Source organism: Calypte anna, chromosome Z (assembly GCF_003957555.1).
Source record: "Calypte anna isolate BGI_N300 chromosome Z, bCalAnn1_v1.p, whole genome shotgun sequence".
In the NCBI taxonomy this organism is placed as follows: domain Eukaryota; kingdom Metazoa; phylum Chordata; class Aves; order Apodiformes; family Trochilidae; genus Calypte; species Calypte anna.
This window is the reverse complement of record NC_044274.1, coordinates 40,007,783-40,023,453: the sequence shown is the minus strand read 5'-3', so window position 1 is coordinate 40,023,453 and position 15,671 is coordinate 40,007,783. Positions and strand designations below refer to the sequence as shown.

At 37.5% G+C, this 15,671-nt stretch overlaps 1 protein-coding gene across 4 annotated transcripts in view; it reads right to left on the bottom strand.

The window, feature by feature from the left end:
• Positions 1 to 15,671, bottom strand: part of PIP5K1B (phosphatidylinositol-4-phosphate 5-kinase type 1 beta) — an 83,964-nt gene that overhangs the window by 18,547 nt on the left and 49,746 nt on the right. For all 4 annotated transcript variants that reach the window (XM_030467078.1, XM_030467079.1, XM_030467077.1 and 1 more), the window contains 6 exons: positions 13,575 to 13,727; positions 11,507 to 11,806; positions 4,474 to 4,685; positions 2,279 to 2,362; positions 2,142 to 2,190; positions 1,533 to 1,617 (listed from right to left, as the gene is read on the bottom strand). In XM_030467078.1, coding sequence (XP_030322938.1) covers positions 1,533 to 1,617; positions 2,142 to 2,190; positions 2,279 to 2,362; positions 4,474 to 4,685; positions 11,507 to 11,806; positions 13,575 to 13,727 — 883 coding nt within the window. The remainder of the gene's footprint in view (positions 1 to 1,532; positions 1,618 to 2,141; positions 2,191 to 2,278; positions 2,363 to 4,473; positions 4,686 to 11,506; positions 11,807 to 13,574; positions 13,728 to 15,671) is intronic.

Sequence of the window (15,671 nt, the reverse complement as noted above, 5' to 3'; positions counted from 1 at the left end):
GCTCTGGCAGGGGGGTTGGACTCAATGATCTTTTGGAGTCCCTTCCGACCCCTAACTTCTATGATTCTATGATTTAATCTATGTAAAAGTAGATTAACAGCATTGTCTGCAAAACATACCAAGAAGCGTGGGATATTAAGACTGGCTATTAGCCTGGAAATATGAGACAGACAAGTAAATATTATAGAGAAAATTAGGCATGATGTCCTTAACTCTACATTGTAGAATTAAGAATACAGAACAGGTTGTCTTATGCTGACATAAATCTAGCAGACAGAATTATAAAGAACTGAAAAAAGCCCTTAAATGCTCAGGAAACATATATGGCGGCATGAGACATCTTGTCCAACAGACAGAAATATCAAGTTATCTGCTGCACAATGGCAACTGGGAAAGAGAAATGAGAGTATAAGAGAAATAGCCTTGCAGACACCAAGGCAGTGTCTGCAGGGGAAGGAGGTGCTCCAGCCTCTGGATCAGGGATTCCCCTGCAGACCCTGGTGAAGACCATGGTGAGGGAAGATTGTGCCCCTGCAGCCCATGGAGGTAAATAGTAGAGCAGGTATTGACCCGCAGCCCACGTAAAACCCCATGCCAGAGCAGATGGATGTGCCCAAAAGAGGCTATGACCCTGTGGGAAGCCTGCTGGACCAGGGCCCTGGCAGGACCTGTGGAACACTGGATTTGCTTTTGGCAGAAATTGTGACCTCATGGGTGACCCATGCTGAAACAGTCTGCACCCCACAGGAAGGACCAAAGCTTGAGAAGTTTGTGGAGAACTGTTTCCTATAGGAGGAACCCCACATTAGAGTCAGGGAAAAGTGTGAGAGTAAGGAGGGGCAGAGATGTTGATGCACTGACCACAACCCTCACTCCATGTTCCCCTGCACTGCTCTAGAAAGGCAAAGAATTCTGGTGTGAAGTTGATACCAGGAAGAAGGAAGGGATGAGGGGAATGTGTTTGGTTTTATTTCTCATTTCCCTAATCTTATTGGTAATAAGTTAATTTCCCCAAGTTTAGTCTGTTTTGCCCATGACAGTAATTGGTAAGCAATCTCCCTGTCCACTTCTTGACCCATGAGCCTTTTGTTTTATTTTTCTCCCCACCCTGTTTAGCTGAGGGCAAGATAGTGATAGAGCAGCTGGTGTCCAGCCAACATCAACCTACCACAACCTGTATCTGGCCAATAGTGATATGTGTCTTAGGCTTGAGAATTAATTAAAAGATTAAGGAAAGAGAAATGGAGGGGAAAACTAGAAACATGTGATAGGGACAAAGACAAAAGACTTTTTTAATATCCAACTTCTGATTTTTTTACCTTCTGATACCCCTAATGTGACAAAAAATACATAGCAACTAATCCTCTGGAGTTTAACTGTTAGAGCAAAACTCCATTAGCTTCAGTGAAGAAACAACTTTTGGCAATCTAAGTGATATATGAGGAAGAAGATTGTTTTACTGGTTAGGCAGGAGTATTACAAAGTAATGATTATAAAAATATCTGTAAGAGTGGAAATGACAACTTTCTTACCTTGAACTCGCTTGAAAACTCTTGAACTCATAAACTTTAAGAATCTCTCTGCGTAAAAATTTGGTCTGTGAACTGAGACAGTATCCTGCAAGATTGAAAAAGATGCCACATTTTCCAGTAGTAATTGAAAGTAAATCATTAAGAAAGAAGCTGGAAACCTCAGGTAAACTATGTCATACACTTCAAGCATACTCAAAACCAGTGAAGTCTAACAATTTGTTTCTTTTTAATGACAAATTCCTGAAGGATTTTTGTTACGTATTTCATTTATGAAATCATAAATTCTGTAAAATCTTCTAGCGCTTAAAATGTGTGGGTTTTTTGTTTCATATTACGTCCATTTTCAGATACAGATTCAATGTCCTGCTAAATGGCCACTGTCTTGTCTAAGTTACAAGGCCAAGTAATGATTTTAATGGCTTTTAAAGAGATCAATAAATAAAATCAGAGCATGCATTAGGAAATGGACCTCGGATATTTCAGCAACAGCCCAAATCACATGGTGATGGCAGACGACAAATATACCAGAGCAAACTCTTTCATGGTCAGCATAAGTTACAGTTCCATTAAATAAACGTACCTGTTAAAAAAACGGTAAAATCTACTTACCCCATCATAAATGAGAGCTTTCCAGGAGTGTTCCAGCTTCTTCATTAACCTAAGCATATAAACACCTGATTTATAAGATTTACACATTTGTAAGTAATTTCAGCATGTATTCAATAAACAGTTGAAATTCAACTTACCTATAGGACTGTAGAATATCAATAATACCCATAAATAGAAGCAGCTTTTCTCCTTTATGGCTTTTAGCTGGAATACCACCCATTCTGAGAGAAAGAACAAAAGCATAGTTAGCATAGTTAAAGACATCTCTGATCATCAGTTAGCAGGTGAAATGTACCCACCTGCAAACTCAAAGAAATACACACAACATTAAGGGTAGGTACTACAGTGAAAAGTCAGTCAGTTGTGGGTCACTTATACGACTGATTTTAAATAGCAAACCTAAATTATCTGGTAAGTATCCATTATAAGCAAAGAGTATTTTAGGACAATTTTTAGACAGAATTGGAAATATTTAGATGATGTGAAAATTGAAAAAAGTATACATCGATTTATTGCTAAGCTTAACAAGTAATTTTGCCTTGTTAAGGGAGGATTTTGTCACTTTATTGCTCAAATGTAACAAAACTGTAGAGAGCCTGCACCTAAAGTCTAAAAGGGTTGTTTTATGTATTTTTCCTTAAGTATGTGCTTTTCCAAAATTTCTTTACAAACAGACTAGTGACAGGAAAATTAACAGTATCAAACTGAGAAGCCTGACTGCCCAGATCTCCACTTGGCTGAGGGTATTTATTCAGCCATGACCTTAAAGAACAAGGTGCTCATTCTAAGATCCTCTTTTCACAGAATCCTAGAATGGGTCAGGTTCGAAAGGACCTTAAAGATCATCTAGTTCCACCCCCACTGCTATGAGCACTTCCACCACACCAGGCTGCTCAAAGCCCCAACCAACCTGGCCTTGAACACTCCCAGGGAGGAAGCACCCACAGCTTCCCTGGGCAGCCTGTTCCACTAGCTCACCACCCCCAAACTAAAGAATTTCTTCCAAATATCTAACCTACATCTCCCCTCTTTGCAGTTTAAAAACTTCTCCTATCACTACATGCCCTTGTAAAAAGTTCCTCTCTGGCTTTCCTGTAGAACCCTTTCAACTACAGGGAAGATGGTATATGGTCTGCATCACCACTTAGATAAAGGGGTTCATTGTTTCTAGAATCAGAAACTGAAATCCAGTTATCAGTTTGTCAGATTCTGTTGACATTGATGGACCCACTATGAAACTGGAAGAGACTGAGGATGCAACACATGCAATATCTCCAAATCCTTTTAACAGTTTGAGAAACAAGACACACTGAAACAAGTTACCAAAGACGCAGTTGAGAGTGTATTTCCCACTCTGCCTCTAAAGCACAGTAGTCCCTTCCCTCAATAAAACAAGGATACTATCCCATCTACTTAATTTTTTTTTTTTTTTTTTTTGCGGGGTGAGGAAACATTATTATTACAGGCAGCAAGAAAACCACATAAACTGTACTTGTAGAAAGTACAGTTTAAATTACTGTAAAGCCCTGTTACCATTAACTCCATCTCAATTAACTGATTTTACATTCAGAACTATTAGGTAGTTTACAAAACTGCATTCTGTTGATTCTCCCTGACTGTTATGACTGGAAATTCAATTCAGCACAAGCAGCAGTTACTTCTGCAGGATATCCACTGTCCTCCTCAGAGCTCCTTGTAATGAATCACAGCCAAAGATTGACCTAGGGTTTTTCTTTTAAGACGTAGGCTTATTTTAATCCACATCAGTGAGGCCTGACACACTACCAGTTACTTCAATATACCAGAGCATACAGCACCAAGGAGGACACAACTTCTGCAACAGGCTTTCATCAGTGGTATTACACTGCTCAGCATCTGGACAGCACAACATTAGCTAAAGTCATGTAGAAGCCCAGGGTGGGTTTTAGCTTTTAATTAAAAAATGAAACCAGCCCCAACCCCCCCCTCCCAAGACCACCCCTGCATGTATTAAAACAACCACTGCAGCAATATCCATTTCAGTGTTAAGAAATAGCTTTTGCTTACGGCTCATCACGCTGCTGCCAGTTAAAATCAGATTATAATTGGGAGTCTTGTAAGAGCTGTCTCATAACATCTCTTTTATAAATGAACATACTTGTGCATACTAAGTCACTCTCAACTGACCAGATTTGTTATCATGTTAATGAAGATGCTCAATATACTAATTAATGTTTTAATTTTCTGCTCCGCAGCAAATCTTGCAGTGTACTGTTAATACCAAGTGGCACAGGCTGAAGAAACAGATGTGCAGATTTTAATGGAAACCTTAACAACAGGTCATGGCACTTACGTGTTTGTTGCCTCTGTGGTGACAGAACCCCCTGACTTCCCAGGGCCCTGTATAGACTCCATGGCTGTGGAATAGAGAACTTTCTGCCCCACAGGCCGTTTTGCATCTGATGTACTCTGAGAATTCTCTGCTTCTTTTTCCTTCAAGTTACTCTTCAGCATGTGTATTCCCAGTAGCAGACTGTAATCCATGATCCTAAAACTCCGTAGAACCTATCAACAAAGAAGAAATTGCTGTACCGAAACAAGACTACAATATGAATTACACAGGAGCACTTTGAAAACCTAAGTAAAAAATGGCTTTTAAAGGACTAATTTATCTTTTGCTTTAATTGTAATTAAACAAAAATTCTTTACTAACACATGAAAGCCAAAGTTCTAGTTATCTAACTAGCTCAATGCTCTTGTTACAAGTGTGATTACAAGTGGAAAATCAAGGTGCATAGATGAAACATAACCTGAAGTTATTTTGTAGTCAAGGAAGGTATGTCCAGTCACAACCTTTTTAATTTCTAGCAGACAGTCAGTTAATAGTTTCACTATATACTTTTGTACTACAGAAATTTTAAGGGTCTGGTACAGGTTCCAGACTTTACTGGGCATTTTTGCCTACACTACTCTCTAGCTCCCCTACACCTCCTGTTTTTAACTGAGAAAGCACTCGTGAAGAACTTTGAAGTGTCAAAAAACCTATTTCCTACCACCCTTTCATTAGTAGTTGATGGGATTTGGGCACAAAAATCATACATCTCTCTTCACTTGGCTAAACAGAGCCTACCTGAACTGCAAAGGCTGTTTTATTTCTGAAGCATGACTTCGTCAACTACACTGCTACTGTAGCTCTGTCAGTAGGTGAGTTTCTTCTTTCATGCTTCTGTCATAAGTTTCTAGTCAGTTAAATCATTATGAAGTCTAGCATATTGCCGTTACAGGGAAATCCAATTCATCTCAATATGCAAAGGTGGCCTAGAACAAGCTGTGATCACACCTAGTAATACAACCAAACTGTCAGCAGACAGCAACAGTGTTAAGCATTATCTTACGTAAGAGCAGCGCTAAGTGGAGGGGGAACCAGGAAGGAGATGCTGTGCCACTCACATCCCAATTACCTCAAGGAGATCATCAATGATTCATGATATGTTTTGGCACATAATACCTTAAGATAATAGTGTAATTTTAGGCACAGAATCAAGAAGCAATAATGCATCTTTTTATGTGGAGAAGAACTAAATGTTATTTTGCAGAGATGACAAATAAAAAACAGTAACTCCAAGTATGTCACTTTGATGAAGACTATAGAAGTATAAATATTTTATACAAAACACTGAGATGACTTGTGAACTCTAAGATACATTTTGCAATTCCAAAATGAGATTTGTTGGCAATCATCAGGAAAGGTCTATCGGTCTGCAAAATTGTACAAGGAGGAAAACCAGATCCAGAGAAATAATTCTAACTCCAATAGCCAAGGATATAGGCAGAGGTAGGAAAGTTCTGTACCACTCCATCTGTATTTCTTATGTACTCATTAAGTAGGAACCAAACGTACAATACAGTTGAATTTTTTTCTCTCTGCCATTTTATCTTCCCTGAGGGACACAGTCTCTTAATTTTAGTACCACTATAAGCATTTAAAGTGAAGAAACAAAGCACAATAATTTGTAATCTAAGTGCAGAAAACCATAACCTCATTGCAATTTCCAGACACAAAGGAGGAGTTCAGGAGACACAGTAGGTTTCATCTTGCTCAGAGTGATTCTGCACAGGGGTGGGTTGGTTCAAATGAAAAAGAAAAAGACTGATAGTGTGTGACCCTCAGTACTCCACAGCATCCTCTGATGACAGAATTCACATAGAGTTTCAGGACACAAGAAAAAAGCATAAATCTAAATAAGAATACAACAAGATAATATAATTTTTTGGGGCATTGTATGGGGAAGGTTGGTGGCTAGTAGATTACTGTTTTATGATTATGACTTGCAAAAATAGCGCAGCTAACAGGTACAAGGGCACAGAAATTTGGTGCCAAAAGAGTTCTAGAAATTTCTTTAGTCATTGCTTATTGCTACCCTTTATTCTGAATTTCTCAAAAAGAAACCATTACATAATGTATTCACTAAAATCAGTGGATGTTTGCCACAAATACTGAAAGTAGGTTCTGTGTAGGCCAAGTTAAAAAAAAAGCTCAAACAAAACCCAAACCAATTAATCTGCTATAAAAATACTTACAGTAGTAATAAAGTCAGCAACACTGTTTATGCAAAGTTTGATTACAGCCACTAGCCAGGCTTGGGAAAAGCACTGCCACTTATGCTTTACAGTCAAAACTGCTGACAGGTCTGCCTCCAACCTCTTCTTTACCTCTTGTTGAATTGCATTACATTAGATTTAATGATTATGATTTAATTATGATTTAATTGCACTGATTATGTAACCTATGTCTAGGAGCATCTGCAGCCTCATGGAAGGCTGTGATATATAACTGTGCTGTTTCTTCCTCCACAGGGACCTCTTATGTGATAAAATTCATCTTTCTGGTTCAGATTCAGTTCACTGTTGCCACTTGTACTGCTTGTTGTACACAAGGGACTGAAAATCTCCTTGACTATTTATGACTGTTCCAGGATTACTGAAAAACATCATAGAAAAACAAGTAGCTATTTTGTTATCCATTATGAAACTGAAGCACCTGCACATCCAGTGGATTAATTGCAGTATATACTCTTTATAAGCAGCACATGGCATTTGAACTCTAACCCTTGTTGCCCTGGCATCCTATTCATGGTCCTACTCAGAGGCAGGAATGTCCAGTTTACAAAGTGTCCTTAGGATCCTTTAATATGATATACCCCTTTTTCTGGTGGCTTGATATACAGTTCTGATTACCTCACCTTACAAATTTCATAACCAAATTGGCCACTCCTAATGCAAATACGTATCTTTTCACCAGACCTAGGCATGCTTTATTCCCCTGTTTGTTCCTAAGTAAAATCCTGATAAGAAATAATTAACCCAAATAACAAGAAAATCTCAAATCAAACATTTAGCAGAAACACACTTCATGACAAACTGCAGTCTGTACTGACAGAAATTTTACTTTCATCAGTGGCATTTGCAGATGAATATATCTAAAGGGTCCCACATATGTATAATCATTAATATTTAAATATCAAACAATAACTATTTTATGTGTAAGTAATATTTGGTGCACACAGCTGTACACATTAACCTGGTTCACCAAGAAAAAGTTACAGAAGGAAGCACATCAAGCTATTTCTGAACATGCAGCATCCTCTAAGAACATCAAAAGGATTTTTCCTGTGTCAAGGGCTGCTTTCAAGGAGCTTTGATGATTTTAGGTGGAACTGGTTTTGAGAAGCAGCAACAAGCTTTTTCTACAAAGGTACCAAAATGAGACCTTAATCTAATTAAAAGACACTCTAACAAATTATAGTGTTAAAAGGCTATATTCATAACAAAATAAGGAAGGCCTGTAGAACACCTGATGTCACCCATGTGAGAAGATTAGAAATTGACATTAACCCCCAGAAATACAAGCCTTGTGCAACTAATGTGAGAGGAATTCAACCTTCACTCATGTATCCACTCTGAAATGCACCTTGCTAGCCACATGTCTCTGGGAAAATTCAGCAAGAATATTCTTATTTGTTAGTACACAACATGATTAAGAGCTGGATTTGACAATTACAAGTAGATTTTTAGTTACTAACTTGTTCATATAATTTATATTTATATATATTGTTTCACTAGATCACAGATTCTGTCAACAGACTGTTGTCACTTAATCACTCAATGCTGCTTGCAAAACTTGCTTTAGCTGCTCTGACAACTTCTAGATGGCAACCATCACTCATCCCCTTCTAGCCTCAAAGTATTATTGCTTTCATACCAAATAAAAATCCCATTGAAACAGTGTAACAAAATACGCTGTTTCAGAATACAGAAAAATAACTCTGTGAAGCAGATTCTATTTTCTCTGAACTATGCTCTCTGTGAATCACCTTAGACATCTTGCACTGAAGTATTTCAGCCAGAAAAGCAAGTATTTCTGCTATGGAATTTGTTTTATATTTCAGATACAGCCCACATTGTCTTCTGACAGATAAATCACACAGCTAACCATGCAGAACAACTCAATTCAGCAGGTCATTTTCATAAAACAATCAAGGAAAGCTCTAAGAAAAAAAATAAAAATGCACAGCTTATAAAGTACAAAACCTAAAAGGATAACCATGCAAACAAACATTAAAATTCCTACAAGCATTTTGGAAAAGGGACATAGGACACTAACATAACAGAGAGAAGACTGATATTACATTGAATCAATAATAATCAGTTAACCTGGTGACCTCAGAGATCCTACAACACCTGACACATTTAAAACTGCATTAAGAAATATCTCTTTAGATAGCCAAGACAATTCTCTTAAAAACTACAGGATTTTGTCTTGCAGTGAATAATCAGATTTTCTGTCTCAACAGGAAGAGGATTTTTAAAGCCATCAACTGAATTGCTAATGACCTACAGGTAGGCTAAATATGCATAGTTTATGATTCCTTGCTCTGGATATCTCTTCCAAATTCATGAGGATTCATGAGCAGCTCTGTAACTACAGCTGCTACTAATTTGTATTTATTAAACTGCTTAAGACCTCCAGTAAAGACTGAGGAATTAAAAATGGATGTCTAGCTTTACTTTGATTTCATATAAACTATGAAATTTAAAATACTACTATTAATTCACTTCTAGCCTCTCAAAGAGTTGTGCTAATATTACTTGGACCTAACACATCACTTAGTACCATGGCTTATCCTTTGCCTCACATAAATATTCTCCCACACAGAAACAACTTCTGCAGGATTAACTATTATTAAACACTACAGCAGCTGAATTTGAATTAGAATTTAATCTGCACCAGTAAGAAAAAAAAAGAAATCCCCAATGCATTTCAAACTGTCTTCAATGTCTTTACTGATTTAGATTTTACTTAGTACTTGCTTCTGTCCCATAAAAGTTTTAATTCTTCGTCTTATTCATAATCATAACAGTTCCTGTTAATATTTTGAAGGCTAATTTTACTTGGAAATTGGTTAATCAGCTCTATTCTTTAATAATTAATCATTTTATACAATGACCAGAGTGGCTAACAGCGTGATTATTAAAAATAAATCACAACTATTAAAATTGCCTTCCAATACTCTCAGTATTTACCGTTTTATAAAATACAGGCATACTGGCTTTACAAGCTAAAGCATTCTGAAGTGAATAAGGCTCCAGAGCAAAGATTTTTATGAAAGGTATTCAGGTACGAGAAATTCCTTATTTTTGCTACCATTTGCCTCCTTATCTTCCTCACCCCCATCCCCACCATTCACTATGATAGTGGCTGCTGGCAAGGACAGGATAGCTATGAGAAGTCTTAGCAACAGTCTGGAATCTGAAATTTAGTTCACATTTAATTTAATTTAATTTCAAATTTAATCTAGTTCGAAATTAATTTTGTTACATAATTATAATTGTCATAATATTAAGTATGGTTATTTTTAATACATAAAAATTAAAGAACTGACTATTGTTTTTACTTTTCAGTCCAGTTCCCTGTTTTATATTCCACTTACAATTTTCTATACTGTAGAATACCCATGGCTTTTACTGGAAGGGATGCACAAAAGGGCATCCAGATCCCCAGATGTGACATACTGATGCATTCTGCATTATCACACATGGAAGGAGCTCAGGAAATGCTCAGTGCAAGAGACTACAGAGAGAACAATGTGTGGTGTCAGATAAATATCTCATACTGAATATGCAGCTGAACATTAGATCACTCAGCTTTACAAACCAAGCACAAGGCATTGGAGACCTTTGTGATAATCAAACAAAAAGTACTATTCATGTGCAAAAACAACGCTTTCCATCTTGCACCACAGGTGGCAGTGAACAACAAACTCTGATGTTCAGGGTGCCTATTCCTTCTGAGCAGTTCAGTATATGCATTCTGCTGTTAGAACTCCCTCCAGAAAAAGCCAAACTTTTCTTTCCACAACCCCTGTCAACCTTGCGAAACTCTGAGAGACTTGAATAATTACTCTTTTCCCTACTTTATATTTTCTTACCTTGTTACAAAGAAAACACAACATTTTAAAACAGTTCTTCCTATCCACAAGAGGTACTGAATTAATCCATCAACATCCTCTCAAAGGACAATGCAGGTAGCCTTTTCCTGCCTTGAAAATGTTATGTGGACATTAGGCATTAGCTCATTAGCTCAGGGTATCAGCAACGTGCCCAGGTTGCCAAAATGGTCAACTGTATCTTGGGGTGCATTATGCAAAGTACAGCCAGCTGGTTGAAAGAAGTGATTGTGTCAATATAATCAGCATCAGTGTACCCCACCACGACTACTCTGTGTAGTTTTGGGCAACAAAGTCTGCAAAAGGACTAGAGGGGATGATTTGTGAAGACCGGATGAGGGCATTAATTTTGTTCAGTCTACAGAACCTCACTGCTGTCTACAACTTTCTCATGAGGAACGCAGAGAGGGTGGTGCTGATCTGTTTTGCTCAGTGACAGAATGCACAGGAATGGTTTAAAGTTGCATTGGGGAACTTCAGACTAGGTATTAGGAAAGAATTCTTCCCCAAGAGGGCTGCAAACTGGAAAAAGTTCCCCAGGAAAGCGGTCAAAGCACCAAACCTGTTGGTGTTCAAAAAGTAGTTGGACTCTTAGATATATGGTTTACATTTTAGACTGCCCTGAGTGGAGTCAGAAGTTACAACTTGATGATCCTCATGGATCCTTTCCAACTTGGGACATCCCATTCAATGATTCAGATCCCAATAGTCTAACTAAAATGAAGACTTCATCAGTGCTTTGACATCCATTGTTTTTTCTAATTAAATTGCCTGGAAAAGGAATGGTGGTCAAACAACTGTCATCCTGCCCTCTGTTTTGCTAAGGTGAGTCTAGATCAGATGTGAATGCAGAAGTTTAAGCAGTCAATTTTTACTCACTAGACAATCCCGCTGTAGAGTTCTCATTAGTGCACTGTGTGTTTCAGAATCCAAATACAACCCTTCATGCATGTCTTGCAGGAAATCCAGGTCTCTGAAAGTAGGGTTGGACTTCTCTCTCTCCTTTCTTGATGCTCTCCGTTTGTACATGGAGCCTTTCAAGTCGTACTTTAAATGCATTTCCAAGGCTTGTGGCAAGACATTGTTCATTACAACAACTCTAATATTAATGCCTCCTGATTGAACGCAGTACAGGCCATAAAACTTGGGTAGAAGAGTCCTCGGATTCTGGTTCAGGTTCTAAAACAAAAGAGATATTGGCAAATGTGTCTATTTCTAATAAACTTGCATGATTAAGAAAGCTTTTATTAACATCCAGGGACATTAACTGACATCAAGAAAACTGTGCATGTTTCCCTAATCAGTTTAGATAGTTTGACCAGTTGATTATATTTGTGGCAAATGTGTCTATTTCTAATAAACTTTCATGATTAAGAAAGCTCTTATTAACACCAAGGGACACTAACTGACATCAAGAAAACAGTGCATGTTTTCCTAATCAGTTTAGTTAGTTTGACCAGTTGATTATACTTGTGGGTCTTTCATCAGAAAGTCAGCATAAAAATTGCCTTTCTGACAGGTGCTTATATAGGCCAAGAGCAGAGCAGTAACTGCTTTTATGCCAAAATTCTTTCTCACAGAAAGGCAGACTAGGCCAAATTTAAAAGCATCCTGGAGATCCAATTTATTTATTCTGCACTGAACAAGATTTGCATTCCACCAGGAAGAAGGAGTTTGGGACAAATGCAGTTCTCATAAACATGTCTTGGATTCTGGAAAACAGAACCCCTTTTCCATGAGGCTTTTCACACTGAGGGTTAGAGCCAAATAACCAGGTTGCCTCCACAGGACTGCGAGATCCTAACAGACCCATGACTGACCATCAGAAAAGTGAAATAATCCGAATTCCACAAAAGGCAAAAAATTAACTATGAGAGGATAAAAGAGGTGAGAACAAAATCCTCCCTCTGAATATAACTACTTTCAGTTTTTGCGTTACATGATTACTAAGTCACAATATAAAACATGGGGAGAAAGTATTTCCATAGGAAATAACCACAGTGATTAAACTTTTTCACTGTCAAAACCCTTGCATGTGGCAGCAGGGAGAATAAAGATAGCAGAAACAAAGCAAAATGTCCTTATACTTATTTATAGTCAAACTTATGCTGAGATGCTTATCCTGATTAGAAATAACAAAGTATCAGCCACCATAGCTCTTTTTGATGCTGTTACACAAACACGGAATCCACAATGTAATGTAAACAATAATGTGATTCAATTTGAGTTGCACTTCTCAGTTTTAGCACAAGTGAGAGGGTTAACTTTTCAACTGTTTACACAGAAAAGCAAAGAAAGGAAAGAAAGTCAGGCACAAGTCTAATACACTGCTGCCTTGCATACCATCCAGAAAATAAAAAGATGATTGAGTTCTACCTTCTTGGGATCAATTATTTCCCTTTCTGATGACTCACATAAAAAACATGCAATCAACTTAAAATCAGCCCTCAAAAAGCTTGAACTAAAACATAAGTTTTGAACAAATTACATGGCTAAAAATATTTTACTTTATTATTTTAATAAATGAGAAATAAAAAACAGAAGCAGTCCATAAACAAAAGTGAAACTGACCGGTCTCGTTTCTTTGTCCACTCTGAGTGAAATGCAGAGGGTAGACAAATACAAAATGGAGACGAAATGTTTAATTAGAAACTTAGAAGCCTTTTTTTTTTTTATTGTTACTATCTTATTAGAAGCAAAGTTTCTCTTAAATCACAGGACAACACTCAGCTTCATCTTCAATGTTAAAAGAACACCTACTATCTTTAATATCTTCTTGATTTATATATATTCTTTCTGATGGGTGTGAGGGGTACAAAGTTGAAAGACAGGTTAAAAAAATATCAAAAATATTATGAATATGGGTAAAAGCAATGAAAATTAAAAGAAAAAAAGCATGACATGAAACAGGAAAAATGTAGGTAAAATACAGCCTTGAATTACTTACCATATAATAACCTGGCAAGATCTTCTGAAGAAACTCAGCCTCTTTGTGTTGAACTGTTTTGATGATGAACTTGTCATCACTAGTTACAAAAAATAAGGACCCGCTGCCACCTGGGTTGGATAATTCAATTAAAGGCTCATTGCAGATTGAGTACTGGAAGAGACAAAAATTATTTTTCACTGCTATTGCATATGTTACTGAAACACAAGTTTAACACAAAGAACTGCAGGGTCAAATAGGCAGTGGAGCTAATTAGCTAAAGAACTGTGGAGCTAATTCTTTGGGCTTCAGCCACAACAACTGACTGCTGCACAGCAAGCTGGTTCCCAGAAATTTGGCTGAGAATTGGCAGGGCAGTTGTTTTGTGCCACTCTGCCCTGGACACAGTGCAGAACTGTGGAAAAGCAGTGGCATCTGAACACGTGTCCCCTCTTCATGTCCCACTGCACCAGATGGACATTCTGAGGAGCAAAGCAAGTTGTTGAAGTAGAACGAGTCCATCCCCACACCATCAGCATTGCAAGGTCTGATGTCAGAAGCTTGAAGATGACATTTTCACTGCAGCTGTTTGCATTACATAGCCACTAATGGAACAGGTACAGGAAGATGTTAAACCATCACACTGGGAGTAGAGGTTTCTCACCTCAGACAAATAGGCAAGTCCTCTTCATTGAGATTGGGATTGAACTCATTAGAATAATAATCTTGTTGTAGCTGCTAATGCAATTTTCTGATTGAAAAGTGCTTAAAAGAGAAAAGCTATAAACCAGGAAGTAGGAAAAATCTGGTCTGGAGGACCATTATTTTGGATGCTTAGATAGGCTTTTTCTTCCATGGGGAAACAGTAATAGTTACCATCACATTAAGGAGTAAAGAGACACGAAGGAACATTCCTTACTAGTAGACCTAGAATTCATACAGAGGCTAATGTAAATTTATTAAATATCCACTAACTCACACTTCATGTTTCACTCAAGCAAAACAAAGAGAGGACGTTAAGCTCAATAACACAGAAAAACCTGCTTGTACTAAACTCTAGAGCTTGTTTAAAATATAGTATCATTAAACTTTCATTTACATAGTCTTTTCCTTTGCTTTATACCATCAATATTACACACTTGTGGAGATTCCAGTATTTCAGACTTTGAAAGAAACAACATTACACAGAATATGAATTATGAGCACTGTAAGCACCAGGGAACTATTCTTAGCAATGCAGTTTGTCTTCTGCTCTCCAAAGAACAAAAGGAATAACTATTTCAGTAAAAAATGTCTGGTTTATGGGATCATTGCCTGAGATAAGTAGAGGAATTCCACACACACAAAAAAAAAATGGAGTTTGTTGAAAACATCTTCCTTTAAATTTAACTGGAGTATTTATTTCAGTACGTGATGAAAAAAGAGCTATAAAAAGAGCCCAGATAATTTTGACTGGACACTTATGAAAGGCAAATCAAAGCTGAAAAATAAGAAAATCCCCTGTCCCATGGCAATCAAGTACTTCATGATCAAGAAGTTTCCCTGCAAACTGACAGTAATCCAGGGTGTCCAGCTGTTCAAATGCATTTACTCTCATTATCCAGTCTGACTCCCACACTGCATTACTGCTCAACCTCCTTGGAAAAGGTGAAACTGTAAATCTTTGTAAAGCTTTGTCATTGCAAATTAGCAGTGTAAGATCACATGTGCTGTAATTTCCCCTGTTTTTACTTTACTTCCCTTGCCTTTCAGACACATCTTTGGAATTGGAATTACAGTCACTACATGACACATTTAGATTTCATAGAAAAAAGGACTGTTCAGTCAGAACCTTGACACATGCTACTGGGACTGAAGTCTTAACCTGAGGGTTTGGTCATAACCAATTGGGAAAAGGGTCCTAAAATAAAAACAGTTTTGTGATCTGATCCCTTCTGATTACATTTGCATCTTGACCACAAGGGACTGCAACTCTGAGTCCAAAGTGATGCCTCACGTAGAATAAGAAGCAACAGAAATGGATTTTAACATGCAGATTATAACCCTAGAAGAGGCACACATGACAACACACAGCAATTTTCCAACTATACTTCACAAAAAATGTGAGTGTTGAAAGAA